The sequence below is a fragment of the Thamnophis sirtalis genome, unplaced genomic scaffold, assembly GCF_051295495.1.
Source record: "Thamnophis sirtalis isolate CommonGarterSnake01/CBP01778 unplaced genomic scaffold, rThaSir2_p1.2 scaffold_3, whole genome shotgun sequence".
Classification (NCBI taxonomy): domain Eukaryota; kingdom Metazoa; phylum Chordata; class Lepidosauria; order Squamata; family Natricidae; genus Thamnophis; species Thamnophis sirtalis.
Genome location: NW_028261383.1, coordinates 141,475,588 through 141,503,138, shown reverse-complemented (window position 1 = coordinate 141,503,138; position 27,551 = coordinate 141,475,588). Strand labels below are relative to the sequence as shown.

Here is a 27,551-nt window from a genome sequence, read left to right as displayed (position 1 = left end):
TAATTTTGCCGCTTATTTTCTTCTGTTTCCAAATTTAATTTAGCTTTAATTTTTTTTTGGGGGGGGGGCAGTCTCTTTTATAACAATAAGATTTCCTCACACACTTTCTCTTTCCGCTTTCTTCCTGTTCTGGAGCTGCCCCAACTTCAGCAGCTTTTGGCTGCACTTCTGTCGCCGGCAAGAAGAGATTCTCTTTGATCAATCAGGGACTTTGCGATGTCCCTGAGATCAGCAAGACGTACTCTTCCCTGTCACCATCTCTTTGGGACGGTTTAGGTCCAAAAGGACCATCCAGCGGCAAAAGTATCAACTGTGTCGTTGCAACATCAGCTCCTGTCTTTACTTCACCCAACATCTTGAAGCATGTGATCACCTTTTCTGTTCAGGAGCTCAAGCCATGTGATTCTGTCCACCATTAAACTGTCTTTCCAAGCACCCTCCATGTTTCCAGTGTCTTTTTCCCCACTTGGAACTGAACCCAGAAGGACATTTCTTCCAACAATATGTTTAGGGCCTCATATTCCACAGATAAGACTATATTGCACAATTAAAGCTGAACTGTAGCATTTTCCCACCTGCCTCCAGGTGTGCTTGAGAAGTTACCAAGGGTGACCATTTGAGGGCCCTTAGCTCTAACAGATCTGTCACTGGATCTCCTGGGCAACTGACCAATAACAGATTGAACAATGGAGGTCAGGTCTGCTCACACCCAGGCTCCATTACTTCCTGGACAAAATCTCTTTCAAGGTTACAAACCATCCTTACATGGAACAAGGAATCAGGTGTTTTTTTCTTCCAGTGCCACACCTAGAGTTTCAACTGAAAACTTCCCCTACAACAGTTGCATTTATCAATACTATTCTGAATTTCAGAAGCAGTTGGTTAGTAACATGGTGTTAAACGAAACTGACTTTGCTTGTCAGAAGGGTCCCAAAAAGGAGATCACGTGACCCTGGGACACTGCAACAGTCGTAAGTATGAGTCAGTTGCCAAGCGTCCAAATTTTGATCACGTGACCACAGGGATGCTTCAATGTCTAAGTGTGAAAAGTTGTAACTTCGAATGGTCACTAAATGAACTGTTGTAAATCAAGGACTACCTATATATTAGGCTACAGTTCCCAAAATCGCCAGCCCACAGGAGTGCGTACTGCCTAGCAGTAATGTGAAAATTAAGCTATGCTCAGAATGGAAAGGTCAAAAAGTGGTCCAAAGTACTGTATGTAGGGCAGAGTGTCTCAATTTTGGGAATTTCTAAACTAGCCATTCCTTCAATATGAATAATCCCAGGTTAAAGATACATTCAGTTTAAAAGAATTGCAGAGAGTTACTACAGTACATTCATATCCTGCATATTCTGAACTGCCCTTTTTTGCCAAGGTATGTAAAATGCCACACAATCCAAATAAATATACCATCCATAGGAAAAGATTATTCTCCAAGGGTACATGAATCATACCAAATGACATATGTAAATCTAATAAACCTGTTCCAGGAAACAACCAACTTAGAAATATTATGCAAATCCAATCAAGAAAAGTTTAACAGCATTCTGAACTTTTGTCAATAGTAATTTGAGGGTTTGGGGCTTTACACAAGATTTGATATAAAAAAGCACAAGAATGTCCACGGACATGAAAGAAAATATTGTGCTTTCTTTCTCTGATAAAGGTCATTCTAATATTTTATTTGTGCTTTTCCCTTCTCTGTCCCCCCTGCACTCTCTCTTTTTTTATCAGTAACCATACAACAACCATCTGTAAAGCTATGAAGCCAAAATATTTCCCTATAATTCTTCATGTTATTATTTGGTAAACTTTTTTTCTTTCAGTCCTTACTAAAATGATTAGAATCCATAGAATAACCTCAGAGTGGGTGCTGGAGGGTAAATTATTGTGGCTTCATCCTATTTCTTTGCTTATGTATGCCTGTATATCAAATTAACTCATTAATTTATACAACTTCTAATTTTCATCTAATTCTTTTTGTATGTTTATAGGATATTTGCAGAGCTACTAATTTTCTATGGTAAAGTACCGTATTATTCACTCCATAAGATGCACCTGACCATAAGACACACCTAGGTTTAGAGGAGGAAAACAAGAAACAAAACATCAGGCAGAGCCTGAGAGGACCAAACATAGGTGTCCTCTCATGTGCCTATTACCTATTACCTCTAGCTATTAACTCCTGCACTGTGGAAAAGAGACAGAAGACGCAGGCAATAACAAAGACAGAAGAAGTGTACAAGTGCTGTCGAATGATCTCACCCAGCGGTTTCATGTAGATATTAAAGAGGAGGGGGGACTGGACCGAACCCTGCGGCACCCCATACGTTAGGGGCCTAGGGGTCGATCTCTGCCCTCCGACTAACACCGACTGCGACCTGTCCGAGAGGTAAGAGGAGGACCACCGTAAGACAGTGCCTCCCACCCCCACCTCCCGCAGTCGTCGCAGAAGGATACCATGGTCGATGGTATCGAAAGCCGCAGAGAGGTCAAGGAGTACTAGGATGGAGGCATGACCTCCATCCCTGGCTCTCCAGAGATCATCAATCAATGCGACCAAAGCGGTTTCCGTGCTGTAGCCAGGCCTGAAGCCCGACTGGAAGGGATCTAGATAACTGGTTTCCTCCAAGGACCGCTGGAGCTGAAAGGCCACCACCTTCTCAACAACCTTCCCCACAAAGGGGAGGTTGGAGACTGGACGATAGTTGTTTAGGACAGCTGGTATCAGCTCTTGGCTGAATGTATGTGAGATTTGGGGTGAGTTCTGGCTTCGGTTACTGCCGGTTTGCTCAGGGACGCCCTTTGGGAGCGTCTGCACTATGTGCACATGCGCAGTAATAAAAAAATTGCTTCTGCGCATGCGCAGAAGCAAAAACAAGATGGCAGCCCTTATGGCGCCGCTGATAGAACTGGTTTAGGGGCGTGGCCGGCCGAGTTACGACCTTCTCAGCTGAACAGGTCCGAACCAGTAGAAACCCACCTTTGGTGACAGCAGTACTTCTATATACAGAAGCTGACCAGATTAATAGCTCCATGGTACTTCCACGGTGATGAGGGGACAATACTCTCCGACCACAAAGGACAACAGCAAAGTTGAGAGAGCAACAGGATATGATACATAGCAGATACAAAACCTATGGGGAATACCTTGTTGTTAATGACAGAGCATGTAGAATAATAAGTATCTTACATACATAGAAAAGAAACACGAAGGCAAAACATGATTTTACATTTTCTTTCATAAAGTTTAATAGCAATTCAGATCTATCAAAAAGAAACACCATCATTTTAGACACTAAAATAGTATCCTGGAATACTTGCAGTTCTTGTAGGCAGAACTTTCTATTTTGCTGCCCCAGCAAATCTGCACACCAGGCTTATCACAGAAACATGGAAAACTGAACAATGCATTTCTAAAAATTGCATAAACCTCTTAAAAATCAAATCATGGGCACTACTGGAACAGTCTTTTGAGGGTGAAGAAAAGATTCTAAGCCTTTTTATAAAAAATACTAGAATTAACTTTCAGTACACAAATTAAATTCATGCCTATGCTTGCACAAGTCTTCATCATTTAAGAAGTGTACATTATTAAAAATAGTTATTAAAAACATTTTTCAAATATTATACTACACTATGTGAGTTATAATTATAGTAAATGAAGAGTGACTAATGTGTGGCTTTCCAGATGTTTCTTGTCTTAGACTTTCCAGAACTTTTTGACCATGTTGGCTGCAGCTACTGGGAATTGAGAGTTCAGCAACATCTGGAGGGCTATAATTTTCCCATTCTTTACATAAATTATTTCTAAATCCCTTCCTTTTAATCAGTAGTCACCGTCTCTTCTAGATCTAGTCCACTTCAATTTAGCATCCCATAGAATTTCCCAATCTAAATATGACAGCTTGTGTGTTGCCAAAATACTGTTATTTTGCCATATTGTTACCGTGATGTAGTCACAAGTTAGGAATATAAATCTTTTTTTGAAAAAAAAATCTAATATGAATAAAGGAAACAAGAATTAAATGCTGTGAAAAACAGTATTGTTCCCAAAATAATCTCTAAAGACTGCTGATATTCTACTTGGCTGCAGTTTGGGACATCGAAATATTTAATCAAGAGAGTCTAATTTGAATGTGAATTGATATGCAATTCTATTTAATCTGAGGTTTTGGAATGAACAGGGGGAAGGACAAGCTAACAAAAAGCTGTACTATTTTTTGTGGGATATTAAAGAAAAACATAGTGAGTGCGAAGTCCCAAAACAGGATGGGATAAAGCTATACTTAACAATTTATATTTTAAAAAAATTGAATAAAGAGAGAGATACGTCTCATAAGCATTCATTTTTATCTGAAAAAGTATATGAATACTAAGAAAATTGTTGGAAAGCGAAGGTTATGCATGGAGAGTGACTCTTAATGAATTTTCATACTTTAAAAAGTTGGAAAAACCTAGATCATCCATCTATTACTTCAGTGTATAAGCCATTCCATTTCAAGAGAATCCATGTGATTTACACTACATTTTAATAAGATGTAAAATAATTAGTTATGTTAAATAACTAATATTTAACAAGATGAGAAACAAAAATCAGTACGAATATAACCAATTAGTAGATGTATTGCCATGTGAACATAGCATGATAGTAATGATTATGTATCCAACTGCTTTTTTGAAGATCCATATTTTACGCCTCTCCAGCAATGTAGTAAGAACAGAAGGGACATCATCAAGCAGGCTCAAGCTGAGAATCCTTGGAGATGACATTCCCTCAATAATGGGACTCTCAACAAGCCGTCTTTCCCAGTTTTTACTGGGTTGGCAAATTCAACTCAAAGAAGGTAGTCTGCCCAAGCCTTGAGCCATACAGGACTTTAAAGCTTATAATCAGCCCACCGAATGGCATTCAGAAGTTAACTGCAGCTCCCATAGCAGCAATGTTACATGATAAACACATCCATAATTGGTTTGGCCACTCTGAGCTGCACCAACTGAAGCATCTGAACAGTCTTCAAGGGAGTCCCATGTAGATCACAGCCATAAGGTGACAAGGGCATAAGAGAGTAAAGCCTCTTGATTCAGGAAATATCACAACTGACATACAAAATAGAACTGTGCAAAGGCCTCCCTGGCCCTGGCCTGTGCCTGCTGTTCAAGCAGAAGCCATGTTAAAGCAGACCCCCAGGTTATGAGTCAGCTCTGCTTAGGGGAGTGCCACTTTCCAAATCAACTTCCAAATCCTTTGAGTTCTGTCTTAAAAACTTTCATTCCCCCTGTTTTGATAGCATTCAGTGGCCCAGCAGACAATCTTGTGGCTCAGTTTTCCTAACAGGGACTGAGTCTCTTTAATGCTGTTCAGTTATTCATAAATGCAGTAAGAGTGGAGAAGAAAGCTTGTTTTACTGGTCTTACTGCCACAGTAAATGCTAGAATGACCTTTTATCCATGTTCAGTTAAATTCATCATTCTTCTTTACACACGTGTTGCTCTAAGCATGTCTTCTGTCACCAGCAGTGGGATTAACTTACCTTCCCTACTGGTTCACAAATGTGAGCGTGTGCATGTGCAGAAGCTCGTGCATTACATTGGGGTGGGTGGGCGGAGCCTCCGACAGCTGCCGCTACCAGTTCGCCCGAACCGGAGAGAACCGGCTGAATACCACCTCTGTCTGTCACTCTATTTTCATGGATCAGCAACAAAGGAGAGACTGCTCAGAAGCCATTCACCAAGCACTGTTGTCAGTTAGGTATCTAGCTATGTCAGATGGAGGTGGTACATCCATCCTTGTTCTCCTTGATCTTTCATTGGCTTTCACTACTTCATTACTACAGTATCCTCTGGGGACTGGAGGTGGGGAACACTAGTGGTTTGCTTCTTTTCTCTGGGGCTGATTTCAACCAGTGTTGTTTGAAGGGAAATAGATTTTTTTCCACGCCTTTCCTTTGTGGGGCCATTATGTGCCATCAAGTTTCTGTTTTCTTCCAATAACCATTTAGATATTAGAGCACTGGAGGATTTTACTCGCTCTTCCTTCTTCTATATTACAGTATATGGAATTTCTGGGTAAGATCATCTACTGCTTTGGGATTTGGTCTCATCAGTACAGGTAGTCCTCGGGGTATGACAGCCCTTTTACGACTATCTGAAGTTATGAATGCATCCCAAAAATGTACTTACAACAGGAGTTCAAATTTGCAACCAACAAGTAAGCTGTACAGTCATGTGACCTGAATTCAGTCACTTCTGAAGTAGCAGCCATTTTTAGATCCGTGACTTCTTTTGGGACCCAGAAATCACCTGTGGTTACAACAGGTGATTTTCAAGATCCATGTGGTTGTGTGCATCCCCCCCCGCCCCAATCAGGGACTCTGCAGCTAGCATGCTTTTATTTTTCTCCTCATTGATGCCCTGTGGAGAACCAGAGGAGTGAATCTCTTGTGGCTGTTCTTGTTGCTTCTTTCGTTGCTATTGCCTTGAGGACTGGAGTACTGTAATTGCTTTTGTAAGTGCTTTAAATTTTTCTTTTACATTATAGTACTGAGCGTGTTTTAAGTACTTTACAAACTATTGCTTATTTGTAAGTATTTTACAAGGCTGAAGACTTTTTTTATTACTGTATTTGTGTTTGCTTTGGAATTGCTTCCAGAAATACTAGCCAGCGTCTAGAGAAAGCAGATTCAATAACTATAAAGTTCCTTTGCATTCTAATCAGGGCTGGGTTTCAACCGGTTCGCACCGGTCCCTGCGATCCGGTTGGTCGCCGAACCCGGAAGTAAGTAACTTCCGGGAACGGCGAAGCCCCCCCCGCGCCCGCGCGCGCCCGCATACCCGCGCCCGCTCCTTACCCGGTTTTTTTGAATTTTGCGCTTTCCACGCATGCGCAGAACGCCTGCGCGATCCTCCAGGAGCAGCTGGAGCATCACGCAGACGCTAATACGCATGTGCGCGCTGCGTGCGTGAACGCGCGCGCCGCGTGCGTGCGCGAGGACGCCGCCGGCCTCGTTCCAACCGATCCGGTTGGAACGGGGCGAGAAACCCACCCCTGATTCTAATGCATTCGTGTTTGCATGTGCTTTGAGATTGCTTGCAGAAAGTTCCTTTGCAGGATCCAATCTATGTCAGTCACCGAGATCAGAGGTTTAATCTTTTGAGCTTTCAGACTTGTGCTGGAGCCCATCCTCAGGGAATTTCTCACTCACCAGAATTTTCCTTTGCATTCTACTTTATTGTGTTTGTGTTAGCTTTGTGGATTAGTGTGTACTACTGTAGATTGCTTGTAGAACAGCTGATGGTTGGGTGGCAGTGGTTCCCTCCAGAGGCTCCACCCCAATTTAAGTCCAGGCACCTGGGTGGAGGCACTATGGTTTGGAAGCAGAAGGCCGCCTTGCCTCGCCAGAAGAGCTGATAGGCAAGCAGAAGCGGTTTCCCGCAGAGGCTCCACACCAGGAACCATGCAAAATCTCTAAACCTCTTGGTTCATTTAATGATCACACAGGTCATTTAACGAACTGAAGCAATCAGCAAGCCTGATCTTCATTCACCTAATGGCATGGTTGATTTGCTTAATGATCATGGTTGTAACAATGAGACTTATTCATTTTACTACAGTTTTGACTTACGACCCTAATGGGCAGGCTCTATTAGGGTCATACTTAGGTTTAGGTTTAGGTTTCGTTTTATTTATATGCCGCCCTATTCCCAGCGGGACTCAGGGCGGCGCACAAACCCAAGGGGGGAAAGGGAAACACAAAAACTACAAATACAAGCATTTAAAAATAACCAACAGCCACACAAATCGAGAGGGGAAGGGAACTCATCAACCCCAGGCCTGCCAACACAGCCAGGTTTTAACGGCTTTTCGGAAGGCTTGCAGAGAGGTGAGGGTCCGAATCTCTGCGGGGAGTTTGTTCCAAAGGGCCGGACTGCCACAGAGAAGGCCCTCCCCCGGGTAGTAGCCAGATGGCATTGGCTGGTAGACGGAATCCGGAGGAGGCCAGCCCTGTGTGATCTAATGGGTCTTTGGGAGGTAATTGGCAGCAGGCGGTCTCTCAAGTACCCAGGTCCAATACCATGAAGGGCTTTATAAGTGACGACTAGCACCTTGAAGCGTATCCGGAGACCGATCAGTAACCAGTGCAGCTCACGGAGGATAGGTGTAACGTGGGTGTACCGAGGTGCACCCACAATCGCTCGCACGGCGAAGCATTTTGGGTGAAGACCTGATTCTTTACTTAGGCCTTTGGCTAGAAAAGGGGGGGTTCCCTTTTGTGGAATGGATATGTTTGTTGTTGCTTGTTTTGTCCTTTTTGCTTCTTCTTTCATTGTGCCTTGTTATTATTGTTTAATAATTTTCATATTTTTTTGTGAGATGCCCAGAGTTGTTGGGAGTTGAATGGTGTACAAATTGAGTCAAATAAATAAATAATAAAGTTGAGATTTGATCAACACATTGAAATCTGTCTTACAATATACATCTCAGAAAAGCCATCATTTGACCTCATTAATCTTCCAGCTAACAAACCATAGCATGATAAATGTACAAATTACTCTGAGGGAAAACCCTATTAATTAAATTCATCACAATCTACCAGCTCAAGCAAGAAATTGGCATCCCACTCTATGTCTTAATTCAACACAGAGTTAAATGAATTCCAATACTGTTTGCTAACAAATCCATGTCTGAACAGTGTATGCAACTACAGAAGTTTCAAGGCAAAGCTGTGACTCACCTTAAATATCTCAGGCTCCTCAATATCCAGAACGTCTTCATTAAGCTGGCTGTTCCATTTGGAATATCGCCTGTTATTTGTAGCACTTGGTGTAAAAAGCCAAATTACACAGGTAGCAACAATAAATCCAATAGCAATTCCCAAGAAAAGTCCACTGAAGTAACTAGGGAGAGGAAGTATAAGGTAAACATAGATTGACATGGTGAGAAAGTACAGTGTCTTCATCGGAAGCCTAACTTGTGGTGCTGGTAGTTCAATTCCACCTTCATTTCTAATTAGTTTAGAAGTTTCTTCTTGTACCTCTATCTTCTCCAGACTCTCCAATTGTTGGTTTTCTCTGTCATCCTCTATTAAGCAGAAGTCCTCAGAATACAACTCGCAGAACTCTTCATCTTCCTTACTTGCCAGGGCGGACAGGCAGCAACGTTCAAGTACCAGAGAAGTCTTAGAACTAGAATCCTTTGTGCTTAAGAACGGGGAGCTTCTAGGTTCAATTTCTTTTGCGTGTCCTTCAGTGGCTTGGGTTTTGGTACTCTTATTTACACTGGAATTACTTCCATCGACGTCTCCTTCCGAATCACATTCCTCTTCCTTTATACTATAGTTATTATTGCTTTCCAAATGGCCATTCAAGCTGGAGAGACTGGACAGTTCTGAAGCACTTGAAGATAAAGCTTTGGGCCTGTGGCTGCTACTCTCATCACTCATTATTTTGCTGAAGAGCTGAAAAGGCTCATAAATCACTTCTGAAAATCGCCTCTTTGTGTTCTCAATTTTAGCTTCCATTTCGGGTACTTTAAAAAAGGAGCGAGTGTCCGGAGATGTTAAGGGAGACGAGGGGGCTGTTTTGGAATCACTACCTGTGCTTTGAGGCTGGGTGAACTGTTTGAAGAGGTGCAAGTTCAATTTAGAGTCAGGTGGTTTGAACGACACCGTTTCAGGCTCCTGCTTAGAAGTGTCTGTGGACAGAGACTTCACCAGAGTTTTCATTAACTGTCTGTGTCTCGTGGGGAGAGACGGCTCTTTTGGTTCAATGTCTGTGGAAAGGGATTTGACTAAGCTCATGAAAGGCTTTGAGCTAGTCACAGTGGTTGACGTGCTAGACAAGACATGTGACTTGGAAGGGGAGGACAAAGGAGATGACGAAAGGCTGGTTCTCAGTTCCGAAGGCAATGCCACACCAAGTGGGCTAGGCGCTTGGCCCAAATCTGAGGAGGGTGATGCAGCCAATGGCACCACACTAAACCTTTGGGACTCCAAGGGTTTCACAGTTGGCAGAACTGTGGGAGATGTAGCCACAAAAAGCGAGGTAGTGGGAACAAAAGAATTCTGCTCACCATGATCAAAGCACAGGTCTTCCTTAGCTTCAAGTGCAGTTACAATGCTTTGGTCATCGGGTGTCTCAGGAGGAGACTCCGTACACTTTTCTTCTTCTTCCTCCTCCTCCTCCTCCTTCCCAAATGCCGAGAAATGAATGGTGATGGTTTCTCGGGAAATGGATCGCTGAACCTGCACTTTTGGCGCTGGCTGCTTGGAGGACATTTCACTGGTTTTCTCTGCATGGCTAATGTTCAGACTTGTCATTGCAGGTCCCAGAGATACACCAGGGTCTATGAAGAGGAAGCCAAACATAAATTAGACTGAAACTTTAAAATGTTACACAAGATAATACTTGTACAGATAGTCCTTGACTTACAACCGCAATTGAGTCCAACATTTCTATTGCTAAGACAGTTGCTAAGTGAATTTTGCCCCATTTTATGGCCTTTCTTGACACAATTGATAAGTGAATCACTACAGTTAAGTTAGTAACACAGTTGTTAAATGAATCTGGCTTCCATATTGACGTTGCTTATCAGAAATTTGCAAAATGAGATTGTATGACTCCGGAATACTGCAACCATTATAAATACATGCAGGTTGCCAAACATCTTAATTTTGATCACATGACCATGGGGATTCTGCAATGGGTTGTAAGAAAAATGGTCATAAGTCACTTTTTTCCGTGCTGTTGTAACTTTGATCAGTCACTAAGCTAAGTTGGTTATAAGTTAAGGACTACCTGTCTAACTATAAGTTAGCAAGTATACATACATTGGAAAAACAAAACAACCACTTCACAAATGTATGGCGCAACATAGGAGAATAAAACCATCCAGACAAATTCAGCAGTTTATCTGTATTTGAAAGACAAGCTTCACTGTTTTGAAGACAGCAAAGTCCACATTCTAGACAAAGAGGACAGCTGAGATCAAAGGGGGTCAAAGAGGCTATCTATATTAAGATTTAACAGCCCTTCCTTAATAGAAGGGAGGGCTACAACACCATTTATCTCCTGTTTACAACCCAGACCTTTCAGCAGTTCTAAGAAGGTTCCACACCCATTTGCACTATTCAGGTGACCTTGAAGGCACAAATAAACCTCCAAATGGCTTCAACGATTCCCAGAGAGAGTGCTAATGAGCAGATGACTGCAAGGAATATAAATCCGTCCATTCTCCACCATTCAATCAGAACTGAAGAAGCTGCTTGGATGAGAAGCAAAACATCTTCAAGCAAAACAAAGAAAGTCGTTGCCTTTTTAAAAAGCATCATGACCTAGATGACAGCAGTCAAGAAATTTACTGCAAACAAACTTTTGGTAGGATAGTAAGGAAGACTTTGGAAAAGATATTCAGAGGCGTGATGTCTATGTTACAAAAATCAGAATTGTGCAGGCAATTACTTTCACTATGACATTCAATGGAAATAAAATTTGGAGTCTGAAGAAGCAAGATACAAAGAATTTTGATGTTTTTGGTTGGAAAACACTCCTGAAATTCTCATTAGAGGCATGAATGACCAGGATCAAATTATCCTAAACATTATGTGAAGACTCAAGTATCTACAGAAAGCTCTAATGCTAGGGAAGGTGGAAGAAAAGAGAAGAGGACAAGCAGCAGCAAGCTGGATGGACTCAGTTACAGTACAGCGGGGACTGATACACTATTGGAAGACCTGAAAAAAGAGAATAGGAACTGAATGTCATGGAGAAAATTTAACTATAAGGTCTCTAAGAATTGACACCGACTTGAAGTCAACCCAATTATGTGAAGATCCAGCTCCCTCGACAGAAAAGGAGAAGACGAAAGGAAAGAGGATGATTTGACCACAATAGTGCTGGGTGTATCATTGGAAGCCATGAAGGGTAAGTTGGGAATATATCATCCTTGAGAAAGTCTATCTGTACGATCATTAAAGTTGATATTGACTTGATAGGATATAAGCAATCAATCAAGAGATGTGGACAATAACTGTTGGGATAGCAACACAATATATTTAAACATTTCATTAATCCATACAAAATGGGGTTGAGTGGTATTACACCTCGTTGATTCTAAGAGGCTTAATTTTGAGTAAATATGCATAGGAAAATAAAACACAATTGTGTGATTCTTGACGTTCTAAACCTGGTATTCTCAAACAGCTGAAAATTACTCCCTCAAATGCAACAGTTGGCATTCTTCATTTTTTATCCCTGTGTCAGGAATTATATGCATCATTTATCTAATGATGTTAAATGGATTCCTCTAATAAAACTTTACATTATGAATGCTCTGCTTTATTAGAGCCAAATACAGGTACTCCTTGACAGTTTGTCTAGTGAAGGTTCAAAGTTGGAAGAACATTGAAAAAGTGACTTATGACCATTTTTACACTTATGATCGTTGCAACACCTCCTTTGTCACATGATCAAAATTCTGAAACTTGGCAACTGACTCATATTTATGACAATTGCAGATTCGCTTAACAATTGTTATTAACAACTGCAATGATTCATTTAGCAACTCTGGCAAGAGAGGTCATAAAATGGAGGAAAACTCACTCAGCAACCGTTTCACTTAGCAACAGAATGTTTGGGCTCAATTGTGGTCATAAGACAAGGTCTAGCTGTACATGCATTTTACCAACATACGCAGTGTTTCAACTACTTATATAAAAGTATTGATTTCATTTTAAATGAGAACTCATTCAGACCAGATGCTTTTGATTGCATGCACAGATGTCAATACACCTCCGGCTTAGCCATCAGCAAACATCAGTCTTGTTCTTTTATTTACGTTCCAGATGAGAAGTAACAAGGGAAAAAATTCCACTGCTTCAACCAGAGTGTACTGAAAATGCAGTTGATCATGTTTATGAATAATCTCTCTGCATCAGTGGTTCTCACTCTTTTCTTCAGCACGGACTTCCCTTTAACTACCTTCTGTGGCCACAGACTATGACCACGGACCACCAAGACTCAAGATTTAAACCATAACATTTCTTCAAGGCTTCACAGGCTCCATGTGATGACATCATGCCTCCCCCAAGGCTCCATGGACCACAGGTTGAGAACCACGGCTGTATATCATTTCAAAAGCACATGTAACTGCAAGCGGAAGTATAGCTATATAGCAGAATAACAGACTTGGAAGGGACCTTGGAAGTTTTCCAAGCCTGCTCAAACAGAAGATTCTATATGTTTTTCCCTGGAACATTTATTGGAGAGAAAAAAATATAGTGCCATCCCCTCAGCCCTAGCACACAAATACCTTCAATGTGTCCTCCAATCATTTTCCCATGGATGTAGCTGAGAACAGCTTACACTCTTGCACACACATAGTGTGTCATAACAGCACAGGGAGACAGGCTGCTGGCAAAGCAGTATTTCCACATTAAGCAGAACACAATAGCCACACAATGTGCAGTTTTCAGTCCAAGCAGAAAACTTCATAGCAAATTTTGCACCTTTGCAATTTGGGCCAGGCAGTGTCAAAATGCAGCTCCACTGAAGATTGGAATATAAAAAATCAAATACTGGCTTCTTCTCATTCAAAAGAAAAGAGAAGAAATTGGGGAGACCTTTACATTGGTTATTCTGTGAAATGGACAGAAATGAATAATTAGTTTACAACACTATTTTCTGAGTGTGGTTAAACAAATACTATTGTAGGGATGCCTAGATTTGTTCAATTGTACATTCTAGGAATAGGCAGAGGGCACTACGTTGAAGAAAGCTAGTTTGGAAGTTCTTATTTAGAACTAGCGATTGTATAAAACTTTCACAAGATTCCACTAAATTAGGATAAGCAATAGCCATGCAGCACTGCCTGCAATAAGCTGCAATTGCTTGTCCATGCTTATAAAAGTACTTTGTACTTTTGGCTTGATCAACCAAGCAGTGCCATTCTATGGACACACAGTTGTCAAACTCAAGGCCCACAGGCCAGATGCAGCCCACAGGGTGCTTAGATCTGGCCCATGGGGCCACCCTGGAAACAGCAAAGGACCGGCCCGTGGTGCCTCTGCCAGCAAAAACAAAGCTTGGGAGGGCCACGTGCAGCCCTCCTGAGCTCTGTTTCACTCGTAGAGGGTTGCAGGAGGCTGTCGCAACCAAAAACAGAGCTTGGGAGTCTGTTTTCGCTGGCACAATGCTCGGGCCACCACAGGCACACCTGACACGAATGACGTCAATCTGGCCATGCCCACCCTGGCCATGCCCACTCCAGCCTCCCAAGGTCATTGTTTGAAAATTCCCCCCTCTCCAATGTTGTTATAAGGGATATTTGCCACATACTGATGTAGAACTGGTACAGTGATTGTTTTCAGCTGCGATCCCTTTTGAACTTTTTGTAGAATAAAGGCAACAGTGCAGAATAATGCATTTTGTTCTATCCTTCTCCCATTTTAGTTCCACATCTTAATCCTTGGTGTATCAATATCTATAATTTTTCAATTCCGTCTTAGGTCAAACTTTCTTTAAACTATGTCCTTTAGCAAAACTAGGCCTTCAAAGGTATAATGTTATGTAGTTCTCATGGTTCTTTCAGGAATTAATTACTGATACATGTTGTAATAAAATAGATGAGAATTCCTGCTAATTAATTAAATGGAAAATATTGATGCATGTTGAATTAATCAGCATTAAACAAATTAAAAGGTACAAGCAAGCATTTAAATGCTGTCTTTTTAAAAATTTCACTAATTATCTGAAATTTTATCCTTGCATTCAGCAGAATTCAAATACTAAACAGAAATACTGAATATGTAAGTTAAGATTTTATTTAGTCTTAATTCAGTTTTACAATTCATGTAAACCTTAGACAAATCAATGCCCATATTGCTTCGCCTATGAGTTTTATTTAGAAACCCGTGAAATAATTGCTTGACATGAGGTGACCACGCTCGCCGCCTCATGCACCTCAAAAAGAATAAGACCTCTCCGAAAATAAGGCCAAGCGCTTATTTCAGGGGTCAAAAGAAAATAAAACCCTGTCTTATTTTCGGGGAAACACGGTACTACTATCTCATTTTCTTACCATAAATTTGCTACTGGTTAAGATAAACTGTACAACAGGCAATATCAACCTTATATATGCAATGATCTGTTTACATTTCAATTTCTACACATGATAACCTCACAATTTACCATGAAACTATGAAAGAGCAAATCCTTGTAAGTGCTTCAAACTACAACCTTTCCATTTATTCCAGCTGGTGGGGTCCAGGAGGAGGGCCTTCTCTGCTGTTACACCTGGAACTTTGGCTCCTCCCTCCTGACCTTTGTAAGGGCCTAAAGACCTCCCTCTGCCAGTTAGCTTGGGGCCCAAAGGCAGAGCATCACAGTGGAGGTGGTTGATGGAGTAACAACAGATCCCACCTCTCTCCCATCCTGCCCCATCCTCCCATCCGTCATTGGATTAACGTGTTTGTGTGTGATTATAAACCAACCAGAGGTACCCTGTGGTAAGATGGTCAGCCAATAAATTTTATAAATAAATAACGAATAAAAAAACTACTCTAAACATCTTACAGTATTTTGTTTCCTTTCTCACTAGATGTCAAGTGACATATCTTCATTCTTACTTCTACTAAAGCAATGTTTCACAATGGCTGCATTCATACATCATAAGTCACAATGTAGTTTTTGTTTTCTGATCCCAGCAACTGTGGATCTGTAATCTACAGCTTATGACTTGTGCGCCATGTGAATCCAGTCAATGCTTGCTTATTAAAACATGATTAAAATATGGCTTAATGTAATATAGCAAGATGCTAGACTTTTATTTATATTATGACTTACTACATCCAACTTTCTTCCTTCCCATACAATGTCTTCCCCACTGATAACATTCAAATTCCAAGATCAGGGGAAGGAGCCTCACTCCATGGATACAATTTTTTGCTGAAATTGGTATAAAGCTGCACTGAGTAAAATAGTAATCATTTTTCATATTAATTTAAACATACCTTTTCTAGTTATTCCTGTCATCACATGCTTCCAAAAAGTATTTCGTATATTATATATGGCTTATATGAGGTCTACCACAAGTTCAATTCCTCATTTAAAATTATACATTTTTCTTCATAACTCTTAAATGTAGGGTTTTATTAGGATTTGGATGCTAGCTATCCCCTGAACTTATTCAACTACTTCTAAAAAATCTACATAAAGCCTATGCTTATTCATTGACCCATTTTCCATTCTTTCCTGAAAAGCCTGAATTCTCTCTTCTAGCTACCATGGAAAAAATAAAATAAACAGTCATTCTCAACCTTTAAAGAACTTTATAGTACCAACATTCTTATTTCCTGTTAAAGGAACATCATTGTGTTGGGCGAGGGCAAAGATAAACCATCAAATGACAGTTCGCTGAATCAAGAGTGAACCATTTTTGATGGCCAGAAACCTCACCTAATCCTTTTTGGGATGTCAGAGGGCTGCCGTCGGTAGTGGGTTTGTTATTTACAATTGGATCAAGCCCACTTATTTTAGCTTTGGGTTTTGTAGTAGAATTAATTTTTTAAAGTCAATTATTGGGCCTGTTTCAAATTTTATCTTTAAAATGTCTAGTACAAACAAGAAGTTTATCCAAAATGAAATAATATAGTATTCATAAAAGTGGTTAACAGTAAGTAAACAGCACATTTCCATTTAATGTGTCTGTTCAATGCACCATTGTTAAGCAAATTGTAGTGTGACATGTGAACCAGATCTATGGTTGGATATTTGTGGTAAATTGGAGAAATCTCATCCCAAGATGCTCAAACACTGAAAGTTATTAAAGAAAAAAACAGATTGGCCTATCCAGGTAAATGGGAAGAGACACAGCTGAAGTCTACAAAAGTGAGACTTTAAGGAACCAATCAGAAGTAGGAAGCATTCTGACACGAGTAGGCCTTTAAAAGAAGATGGGATCAGTTCTGCTTTTCCTTTATCTTTTCTAGTGGAGCTCCTCTTGGGCTGTTTAGATACCTGGTAAGGAAGAAAGCCCCAACCCAGAAACTTGGGTCGGCAGTTAAAGAATTATATGGCAAGCTAGTGGTTAACAAGAGTATAATGTGGTATATAATTTGGGTTCTCTTATGGACTGTGAGGGATGCGGTGGCTCAGTGGCTAAGACGCTGAGCTTGTCGCTCAGAAAGCTCGGCAGGTCGGCGGTTCGAATCCCTAGTGGTGCGTAATGGAGTGAGCTCCTGTCACTTGTCCCAGCTTCTGTCAAACTAGCAGTTCGAAAGGATGTAAAAATGCAAGTAGAATAAATAGGAACCACTTTTGCTGGGAAAGTAACAATGTTCCCTGCGCCTTCAACCTTTAGTCATGCCAGCCACTTGACCATGGAGATGTCTTCAGACAGCACTGTTTCTTCAGCTTTGAAACGGAGCTAAGTACCGCTCCCTAGAGTCAGGAACAACTAGCACATATGTGCAAGGGGAACCTTTACCTTTTTATGGACTGTGAGCTGAGTTGGAGACTTTAAGTTGGGGTGAGCGTTTGTAAAAATTTTGGCCGAACAGGTGAGCCAACTGACATCAACTTCTTCAGCACTAATTGTTTATTCTCATTTCTTGTTTCGTTTCTTTCAACTTCCTTCTAATTCTTTGTCTAAGATGTACATAAGAAAGACTTGAATTTCTATGATTTTACTTTTCGGGAAAGGGACGACTTAGCAGTCCTCCTATTAGGTTACGCTTCTGAAGGAAGGAGGAGTTGCCACTTGTGCCTCGAGAATCCCCTGCAAGGCAACGAGTGACAAAGCTGAACAGATTTCACATCTCTCCTGGCTGCTCTTGGATGCATTGAAATATGGAGGGAAACATACTTTAATGCTGAGACTGCTAAGGGTGGCTTAAGGCTGCCTCATTCATAAGATAAAAGCAAAGGATGGGGGGGGGGAGAAGTTTTCAGGACATGTTTGTAACATAGTTAGATGCAAATAAGGAAATGCTGAAAAGTTTTTTTCAAGAGGTAACTTTAAGTTTAACACACCGCAAGATAGAATATCTGTTAGGCTCAATACATATTTACCAAAATAGGATGTGATTGAGGTCCAAACAACAGAATAGAACTTTAATACTTTAATAAAAACTATCATGAGCTGCGTATTACAAAAACTACTTTCTTGTAAAAAAATTTATTGTTCTCAGAAGGGGAGGAAAGAAATATTCAGGAACCACCTTAATTATCTTCTATTTCCTGTCCTTGTTGAAAAACCAGTTTAATATTTCAATGGCCTAATTAAAGAGCTTTTGGGCTGTTCTTTATTTATTTGCTCACTTAAGGCAGCTGTATGAATAAGTCAGCCTCTATCCTCAATCTTACCATCTAAAAACATAAAAGGAAAGGTAAGAGGATTGGAAGTGAGAGAACTGAGTCTAAGCTAATGTAGACACAAGTTATTGATCACAAAATAATTCAGATCATAAAGTACAATAGAAAGGCTGGTAATTCTTGTACATAAGAGACATGAACCAACTTATCTCCCCATCATAATTTTATTAGTATCCACCTGCATTTCTTGATATTAATTAACTGAGTTAATGTCATTCTTTCACTCTTCACACCAAAGGATGGATTATTAGCAGGGGTAAAATGGCTGGTTCGCCTGAACCGGTAGTAAAAAAATGCTTTAAAAAGTTAAAAAAAAATCCAACAATCAGCTGCGTGACAATCAGGTGTGCTTTCTTTTTTAAAGCATTTTTTTACTACCTATTAGCTGAACCGTACTTTAAAAATGCTTTAAAAATCAGCTGTAGGACTGATTGTAGCTCTGCTTGATCATCTGTGAGGTTCCTGCTTGTTGCAGGGGCCATTTTGTGTGAAGTCCAGCTGCTTTTGCATTGTGTGTGAGTCAGTTGTGCAGCTTTTGTTTTATTTTTGTGTAAAGTGTGATAGTTTGTTTTTGAGCTCTCTGTGACTTTGTGAGGTTCCTGCTTGTTGCAGGGGACATTTTGTGTGAAGTCCAGCTGCTTTTACATTGTGTGTGTGTCAGTTGCGCAGTCACGCCCACCCGGTCACATGACCACCAAGCCACACACGCCACGCCCAGAGAGCCGGTTGGGAAAATCTTTGAATTTCGCCACTGATAATCAGCAACCCTGATTTAATTTGGGAAGTTTCAGAACAATAATAATTGATAATAATATTTGGAATATTACTTCACATTCACATACAAACGTGCAAAGCCATTCACTCTATGGGTTTGTGTATATAGACCGCTATACACACATATCACTGATTACATCAGATCAGGACCAACATATCCACTAGGCATAACAAACACAGGCAACAATGTTTTTAATGTTTTTAAATCAGAAATAATAAAAAAGTAAAATTTAGTTTCATGCTTTTTCATAAAAAGATAAATTCACATATCACGAACATCAAACTGGTGGTTTTATTTGTAATTTAGAGGCAGAGCATGAATATTAAAATGTTGTAATTTGGATGGTACTGTACATTAAAGACATTAGGCAATAACTATTATTACAAAAATAATACATAATTTATTGTTCCTTGTCTGTAAAAGTACAAAGACGTTATTGAAAATGATATAAAATATAACTTTAATACTGGTATAATTATGGTGGGAGGGGCCTACGGGGCCTATGGCCTATGTGCCTATGGCCCACAAATCTCATAATGCACCCCGCATCACACAGATAGATGTCACAACATCTCTATGAAAAAAGAAAAGTAACGCTACAAAGAAAGCTTCCTTATCTAATGCCTTTTAGATATACTGCACAGTAGAGAAAATTATTGATTATTAGTCATCTCTGAGCTTCTTTCAAAGCCACCAGCAGTTTCCTAATGTAACTTTTTGTCAGCCATGAAATTCATGCAAATAAAGAATTCTTTCAAGTTTTCCATCAGTAATTCTTGGATTACATCTTTGTGAATCCAAGTGTTGTATCGCCTGTGTATTTTAGACCCAGAGAGAGACTGGGAGAAACCTCCAAAAGCACAGGACAATAAATGTTATGTAAAGGTAGTCCTCAACTTACAACTATTCATTTAGTGACCGTTCAAAGTTATAATAGCCCTGAAACAAATGACTTATGGCCATTTTTCAGTCTTAAAACTGTTGCAGCATCCCTATACCACATAATCAAAATTCAGATACTTGGCAACTGGCATGTATTTTTGACAGTTGCAGTGTCCTGGGGTCATTTGATCACCTTTTGTGACCTTTTGACAAGCAAAGTCAATGGGGGAAGCCAGATTCACTTAACAACTATGTTACTAACTTAACAAATGCAATGATTTCACAAGGAAAGTCATAAAATGGGTCAAAACTAACTTAACTGTCTTGCTTAACAACAGAAGTTTTGATCATACGTGGAAGACTACCATTATATTGTTGAATTCAGTATCAAGGTGCCCATTTATCCACTCCCACTTATTTGGGAGTTAAGGCAAGCAATTTGTTGTTAATTCTACTAAATAATGATATCTGATATCACAGGATCTACCTTTTGTCCAAACATAATGCAAATATTCAGTTCCTGAAAATATCTTCTTTAGATGTTTTGTTTCTCTAATAATATTGCCTACTTTTATATTATATCTATCCTAAACATTCATTAACATTCAGACTCTAATGTTATATGCTCTCCCTCTCGTGTTAAACATTTACTATTCTCAAACAATTAATGGACTGAAAAGAAATATATAATTGTACATATCCTTGACAACGTATGTTCATCATGGTCTATTTCCCTATCCCGGAGCTACTCTGCAGACAAAGAAGCACAAGTGGATTTGTGTTTTGTTCCCATTTTTTGTTCTCTGCTACTTCCTCTATTTACTTATTGTTAATCTTGCTCCCTTCCTTTCATCTTTGTCAATTTTAAACTAAATCAATGTTGCTATTTATTATTTTAATGTTTTTATTGATTAATTATCGTTAAGCCACCTAAAGTTGTTTCCAAGCAAAATGGTTCACATATAAGTATAATATACATATATACATTCATACCTATAAATACAAGTAGTCCTCGACTTACAACAGTTCATTTAGTGACTGTTTAAAGTTACAACGGCACTGAAAAAAGTGACTTATGACTATTTTTCACAGTTACAACCATTGCAGCATCCCCACGGTCAGATGATCAAAATTAAGATGCTTGGCAATTAACTCACATTTATGATGGTTGCAGTGTCCTGGGGTCATGTGATCATATTTTGTAACCTTTGGACAAGCAAAGCAATGAGGAAGCCAAATTCACTTAACAACTATGTTACCAATTTAACAACTACAGCGATTCACTTAACAAATGTCTTACTTAGCAATGTAGATTTTGCACTCAATTATGGTTGTAAGTCAAGGACCACCTGTAAAATACCCAGGTATCTTTTTGTAGTATAGTATGAAGGTGCCTCACCTGTTTACTTATCATTATAGAATAAGACAATGAAGAAATTTCCTCAGCTCTTTCTAGCAAAACATGGAACACCTGAAGCTAAGGCAAATAAACTATCACTATCCTTCCTTACTCATCTGCTTCTTGTGGAGACAATCAATGATTGAACCATTTTAACTCTTTTCTCACCATTATGAGTTACAGCAAAAAGGAGAAAACAATGCTTCAGCAAATCTTCTTGCATGGGCATCTGTTACTCTAGGTAGAGATCACCCTTCAGATTGGTAGTAGAAACCAGAGATATGGCTGTGTGTTTTTCCTTGTTCTGGTTTCTCTACTTCTTTGGTTTATTTTTATTTTTTTGTACAAGTTGCATTTAGCATTGCCAGCTTCAGAAACTAAGATATCTCCTTATTTCTTTGCAAGTGATTTCTTTTGATGGCCTTTTCAAGTTGCTTTCATTCTATTCAATTCTATGTTCCCCAGTAACCTTCTCTTAAATCCTATGAGGGAGTAGCAAGACTTACAATCAAGGGGGACAGTTCCTTACTTAAGCAAGTTTTAAAGCTATTGGGCTTTCTCCAGTTGAGTCAAAATGTCATCTGCCCATCTTGGAAAATGAAAACGTTTGTCCCTATTGCTGATACCCTTTCTGCCTTCTGTTGCTTCTGTTTTAAATCACTGCCAATCCAAGGGAGTGAGTGGTGCTAGAACGAGAGGAAGATAACACTTCATTACCAACACAGCTAAGGACAATTTAAACCCATCTCAGTCAGGGCTGTGGACAAGATAAAGGCAACGTTTATAGAGACACAATAGAGAAATGTTGCCAGGACATATCTGTACATCTTAGGTGTACATAGGAAAAGGCCTTATGTTGACTTCTTTTAAACCCTTAACGACAAACATAAGAACAGCATACTAGATTGTGAAACCAGCAGCTGGAGCTACAGTTTACACAAGTGCCATGAACTGGCCAGCTTTAATAGAAATGTTTTAGGAAAACACAAGATTTGCCTTTATTTCACCCACCGTGAGGAAAAGTACAACAAGCTGAATGTCTGCACTTTGCTGTCATCATCATCAATACACCCACTTGAATGTGAAAACAAATACATTCTCATATAATAAGAGGGGGAGGATGAAAATCTTGTAACAAGTGCCTGGAAGAATGCCTGGGCACCAAAAATCAGTGTATTGTACAGAAAAAGAAACCATTCTGATTCACTTCATTTGCCAACAGAACTGCACACCCCCTCGCCCGCACCTTAGCTTTTTTCCTAACCTAACTGGTCAATTCTTGATTGTATGATTGCAACACACCTGAAGGGCACCCTGTTAGGGATGCTTGCTTTATGTCACTCTTGTACCTCTATTTTGCTCAGTCACAGATGATTAACTGTGGCTCAAAACCTGTGGTGCTAACCATACAAAGCTGCCTTTGTCTCATCCTAACCTATACATTTATGCTTATATTACTATGCTAATGGGGTAGTTTTGATTGTTCCCCATCTTCTCTTCTGTGTGCAGGATTTCTGGCACTTTAATGGCACTAGAATGATAGCAATAGCAATAGCACTTAGACTTACATACCGCTTCATAGTGCTTTACAGCACTCTCTGAGCAGTTTTATAGAGTCAGCATATTGCCCCCAACAATCCTGGGTCCTCATTTTACCAACCTCGGAAGGATGGAAGACTGAGTCAACCTTGAACCGGTCAGGATCAAACTGCTGGCAGTCCGCAGAGTTAGCCTGCAATACTGCATTCTGACCACTGCACCACCACAGACCTTTCCCTGTTTCACCATGGTGAAGTTTTGCTTCCTCTGCAGATCAGAACAATTTAGAGAGGCAATTTGTTAAGGCATCAGGCCAGAAACCAGGAGTCTATGAGTTCTAGTCTTCATGTCCTGCCTTAGACATGAAGCCAGCTGGGTGTCCTTGAGCCAATCACTCTCTCTCAGCCCTAGAAAACAGACAAGGGCAAATCACTTCTGAAAAACCTTGCCAAGAAAACTGCAGAGACTAATCCGGGCAGTGACCAGGAATTAAAAATTGAACTGAAAGAGAACACACAGAACAAATTACACCTTGTGCTGTCTCACAGACTGAAGGAAAAACACATTAAAGCAGCTAAGTGAATAAGCCCTAAATGTTTCTCTGAAAAAAAAAATCAGATTATTCTGTTCCTTTGCCATCCAGTATAAAGTATAACTTTCAAAGATATAAATGTTCCACAGAGAAAAATTCTGTTCAGTTTATTTATTTTTATAAATAAAAATATTTTTATCAGAACCATTTTGAACTTTCCTTATGCAACCATCCAAAATTAGAAATTACTTCCACATGAAATTTGCAGAAAGTTACTCTTCAGATTACATTCAGCTTTCCTATTTCACATTCTATCAAGCAGCATTAAAATGCTCCTTTAAAACCTCTCAGACTAAGTTCCAGGATACTGAAATTTGAAGTTGAATCTAGTCAAGTCCTCATATCATACAACAATTATATAAAGACTTTTCCCATTCATTATTTTCTGAAAAATGACCACACATTTTCCACAGGAATCCTATGTGAAGCTTGGCATGAACAAGTGAGAAAGCTAGATGTAGTGGGTAAAACCATCAAAGTAAGGTCTTTTAAGCTACAAATTAATGTGTACTGCTGAGCAAGTGCTGGCAGACTAAAGAAAATTAATGAATTATCTCCACATAAAACATTTCCATTTTAAGGAGATAAATATTTCACAACTCTATTTAATATCAGAGATTAATGAAGACTGAAGTTTAAAGCCAAAGTGTTATATATCATCCCTTCTAAACCATAATTTGTATATTTTTAATTTGTTTTCATGCCGTTATCCTCACCTCAATCCCTGCATTGAAAGCTGCTCTCAAAATTTGACTTGTGGTTCAGGTCCTGCCTATAGCTTCTTGATGACTCAGAATGCAATTAGCAAAGACATTATTAGTTGCCTACCAATTTAAGCATTAAGGATTCATTCAACCAGCAACCAGAAGACTTACAAATTGCAACTTTTGGGTTCCGATGGATATTTCAGATTTTATATATAAGCTTCCGTGGGATCATGACACTGGTGCAATCAGTTGACAAATTAAGTGGAAATGGAAATATGAGCAGCTGCTCACACAGCAACTAGCACACACACCAAAAAAACTTTACTAATGCATGAACATCTGTAGATAGGATTCTCTGAATGCCTGGTGCTGGGAGTGAGGCAGAAACAGTACAAGAGTGGCACTTGCCTTTTATACATTTCAACAGCTTTTAAAGAGCAAAAAGATCAGTAAGCACAATATAACCTATAATGAAATGTACTTCTTAAACTATGGTTAATCATTGTATGCGCAATTCTTCCCTCCAGCAGGCTTCACGTTCCCTCCTAATGTCATCATAAGCTCCCTCTCATTTGCAACTAAACATCATGCTAATTCAAAGCAGGAATGTTTTAACAGTGTATGAATTAATGATTATGTCCAAACCTTAACCAGGGCAACTATAACTTAGTCAATGTCATCCTTGTTCACAATTCTGGCTTTTTTCTCCACAGTCCTCTCCAACACTGGCTGGGGGTTATATACAGCACAGTTGCAAAACACCAAATTGAGGATCCTTACTTTAAATAAAGAACAGGCCTAAATTCCGAGCAGGCAATAGAAAACAGAACTGAAATCTTCAGATTTCCTCTTCATGGATCATGTGGAAAAAAGATTGAGTATGCCATTCATCTGGGCTAATTCACACACAGAACTGTCTACTCTACACTGAAGTTTGAATTGAGTCTCAATTGTAACTCTCCATCTAAAGAGTAGGAAGGAGGGATACCCATGGCCATTAAATTAAGGAATAACAAAAATCTGAATAAACGTAATCTCAGTCTATCTCCTCCAGAAAGCCCCCCCAACCCCCCCAAAAAGACTCTCTCAGTGCCATAACTGTAAAAAAAGAATTTCCTGATCGACATCTAACTCACCTCTAATGACAGGTTTTTCCAGACAAAGAATTCCTATTATATTAATATTTTGGATAATATTATATGTATAGACATCACAGTACTTTTGCCTGTTGAATTTGAATGTCAAATTTCATATTTCAGAACTTTATTGTTTAACATTCATATTTTGACTTGTACACAAGACCAAACTATTTACAAACTGGTCCAATGTATTGTGACCTTTCATGCTGCTCAAGGGTAGGGAACATATTGGTTGCCCTCTGACACCACTGGATGACACTGCCAGATCTCGCTGCTTTAGCAGAGTAAGGAAGATACTCAGAGATGATTCACATCCTGGTCAGTGTCTCTTTGCACTTCTACCATCAGGCAGAAGACATCAAAGTATAGCCAGCCGAACAAAGGGGTTTAAAGATAGTTTCTATCCTTGGGCTGTCAGACTTTTAAATACAACCACAATCACTCCATGCACACAAGTTTTCTTTTTCTTTCTTTTTTCGTTTCTGCTATAATTTTGCACCAGTTAAGTTAAAACCAATTTCATTGTATTTAAGTACAATGACAATAAAGATTATACTTAAAGTTATATAGCCCATACGCCCCTCTCCCAAGAAATTCAGTAGTCATAGTAAACACTGCACAAGAAATACAATTTCCCATTTACCTTTGGCAAGAAATAAGAATGTTACACTTGGAGAGTGAAAAAATACTTATAAAACTTTTCAATAAATCAATTTCCTCAGAAAAAAAGGGGACCAGAAATCCACCTTACCAGCTCTCCATCAGAACTATGCATGCACACATGTGTGAGCTTGCCACCAGCCACTGAAAAATCACCACCTCAATTTAGCAACTATGTTCTTACATTACTCAAGTTTCTGGATAAATTACAAAGAGTATATTAACTACAAAAGCATTACAATAATTACACTGTAAATTACCCAAGAATGGAAAAAACACAGCCAGGCTCTTTCTGTCAAATCTGGTGGCAGCACATACAATTCTTCATAAAGTTACGAAGAGTAAATTTCACAATGAATTTCACACACAACCTATACAACCAACACAGAGAGTCCTGCAGACCTACAAGTAGGTAATAGTTTTTTCATGAGAAAAACCAAATAATCTTAATGACTTCACAGATACACCTTTGTAATTTTCTTGACAATTCTAGAACATTATTTTCCTTTTGCCTTCTTGACAATATGTCATCCATTTCCCAGTATAGTCAAAAACTGTAAGATTTCTTTCTGATGATCTCCCATCTAAGCACCTTCAACCCTGCTTAGCCTTTTGGAAACAAAGTTGTTCTATTACTGTCCCCTTGCAAGGGTGTCAGAGTAAACAAATGATTCAATCTAACAGAAAGGACTATACTTACTTAATCAACTTGTCTTCACGGAGACGATCAAGACTTTTTTTAATAGAGAGAAATGACAGCCTTGGAAAACACTGTTAAGAACCCAGAAAGGAAATAAGAGTCTGTCTTCTTAATCTTTGCCTTCTTGGCAAAATATCTTCTACCCTGTGCACAATATTAACCGATTAACACCACTGTGCAGAAGAATGCAGTAAAAAAAAATCCATAAAGCTCTATCAAATATTTCAGCTGTGTTCTGAAAACATAATATAAGCTCTGGAAAATAGAACTGATCAGAAGCCTTACACAATCTGGAAAATGCTCTGAATTCACCCTGCCAAGCCAAGATTTAATAGGCAATAGGTAGAAGCAAGGGATTTAAAAGTTTTATAACCCACCACTTTTGTCCTGGAAAATAAAGGAAGAAACTGCAGAACAATTCACAAAAATCATACTCAAAACATTGTTTTTAAAAACAAAACATAAACATGACCAATTTCATTTGTCCTGCAAAGAAAATATGTTGAAATAAATACAGATTGATGGCATTGGAATATCTGCATTGGAAAAAAAGGATTCCTGGCATTCAATCTTTCATTTAAAACCCATGTAAATAACAATTTGTCTTTATATTTTGCTGATGTCCTTTTTAACTTGAGAGAAAGAGATGCATGAACAAATTGCAACAGTCTACAGGTAGACTTCAACTTACAACCATATTTGAGGCCAAATTTTCCATTGCTAAGCAAGTTGAGTGTTGTCAGTTTTGTCCCATTTTATAACCTTTCTTGCCACAGTTGTTAAAG

The 27,551-nt window shown here is 39.4% G+C and overlaps 1 protein-coding gene across 6 annotated transcripts in view; it reads right to left on the bottom strand.

Moving 5' to 3' along the window:
* TEX2 (testis expressed 2) overlaps positions 1–27,551 on the bottom strand; it is a 103,035-nt gene that overhangs the window by 39,952 nt on the left and 35,532 nt on the right. For all 6 annotated transcript variants that reach the window (XM_087710259.1, XM_087710260.1, XM_087710258.1 and 3 more), the window contains exon 2: positions 8,740–10,349. In XM_087710259.1, coding sequence (XP_087566385.1) covers positions 8,740–10,323 — 1,584 coding nt within the window. In that variant the 5' untranslated portion in view covers positions 10,324–10,349. The remainder of the gene's footprint in view (positions 1–8,739; positions 10,350–27,551) is intronic.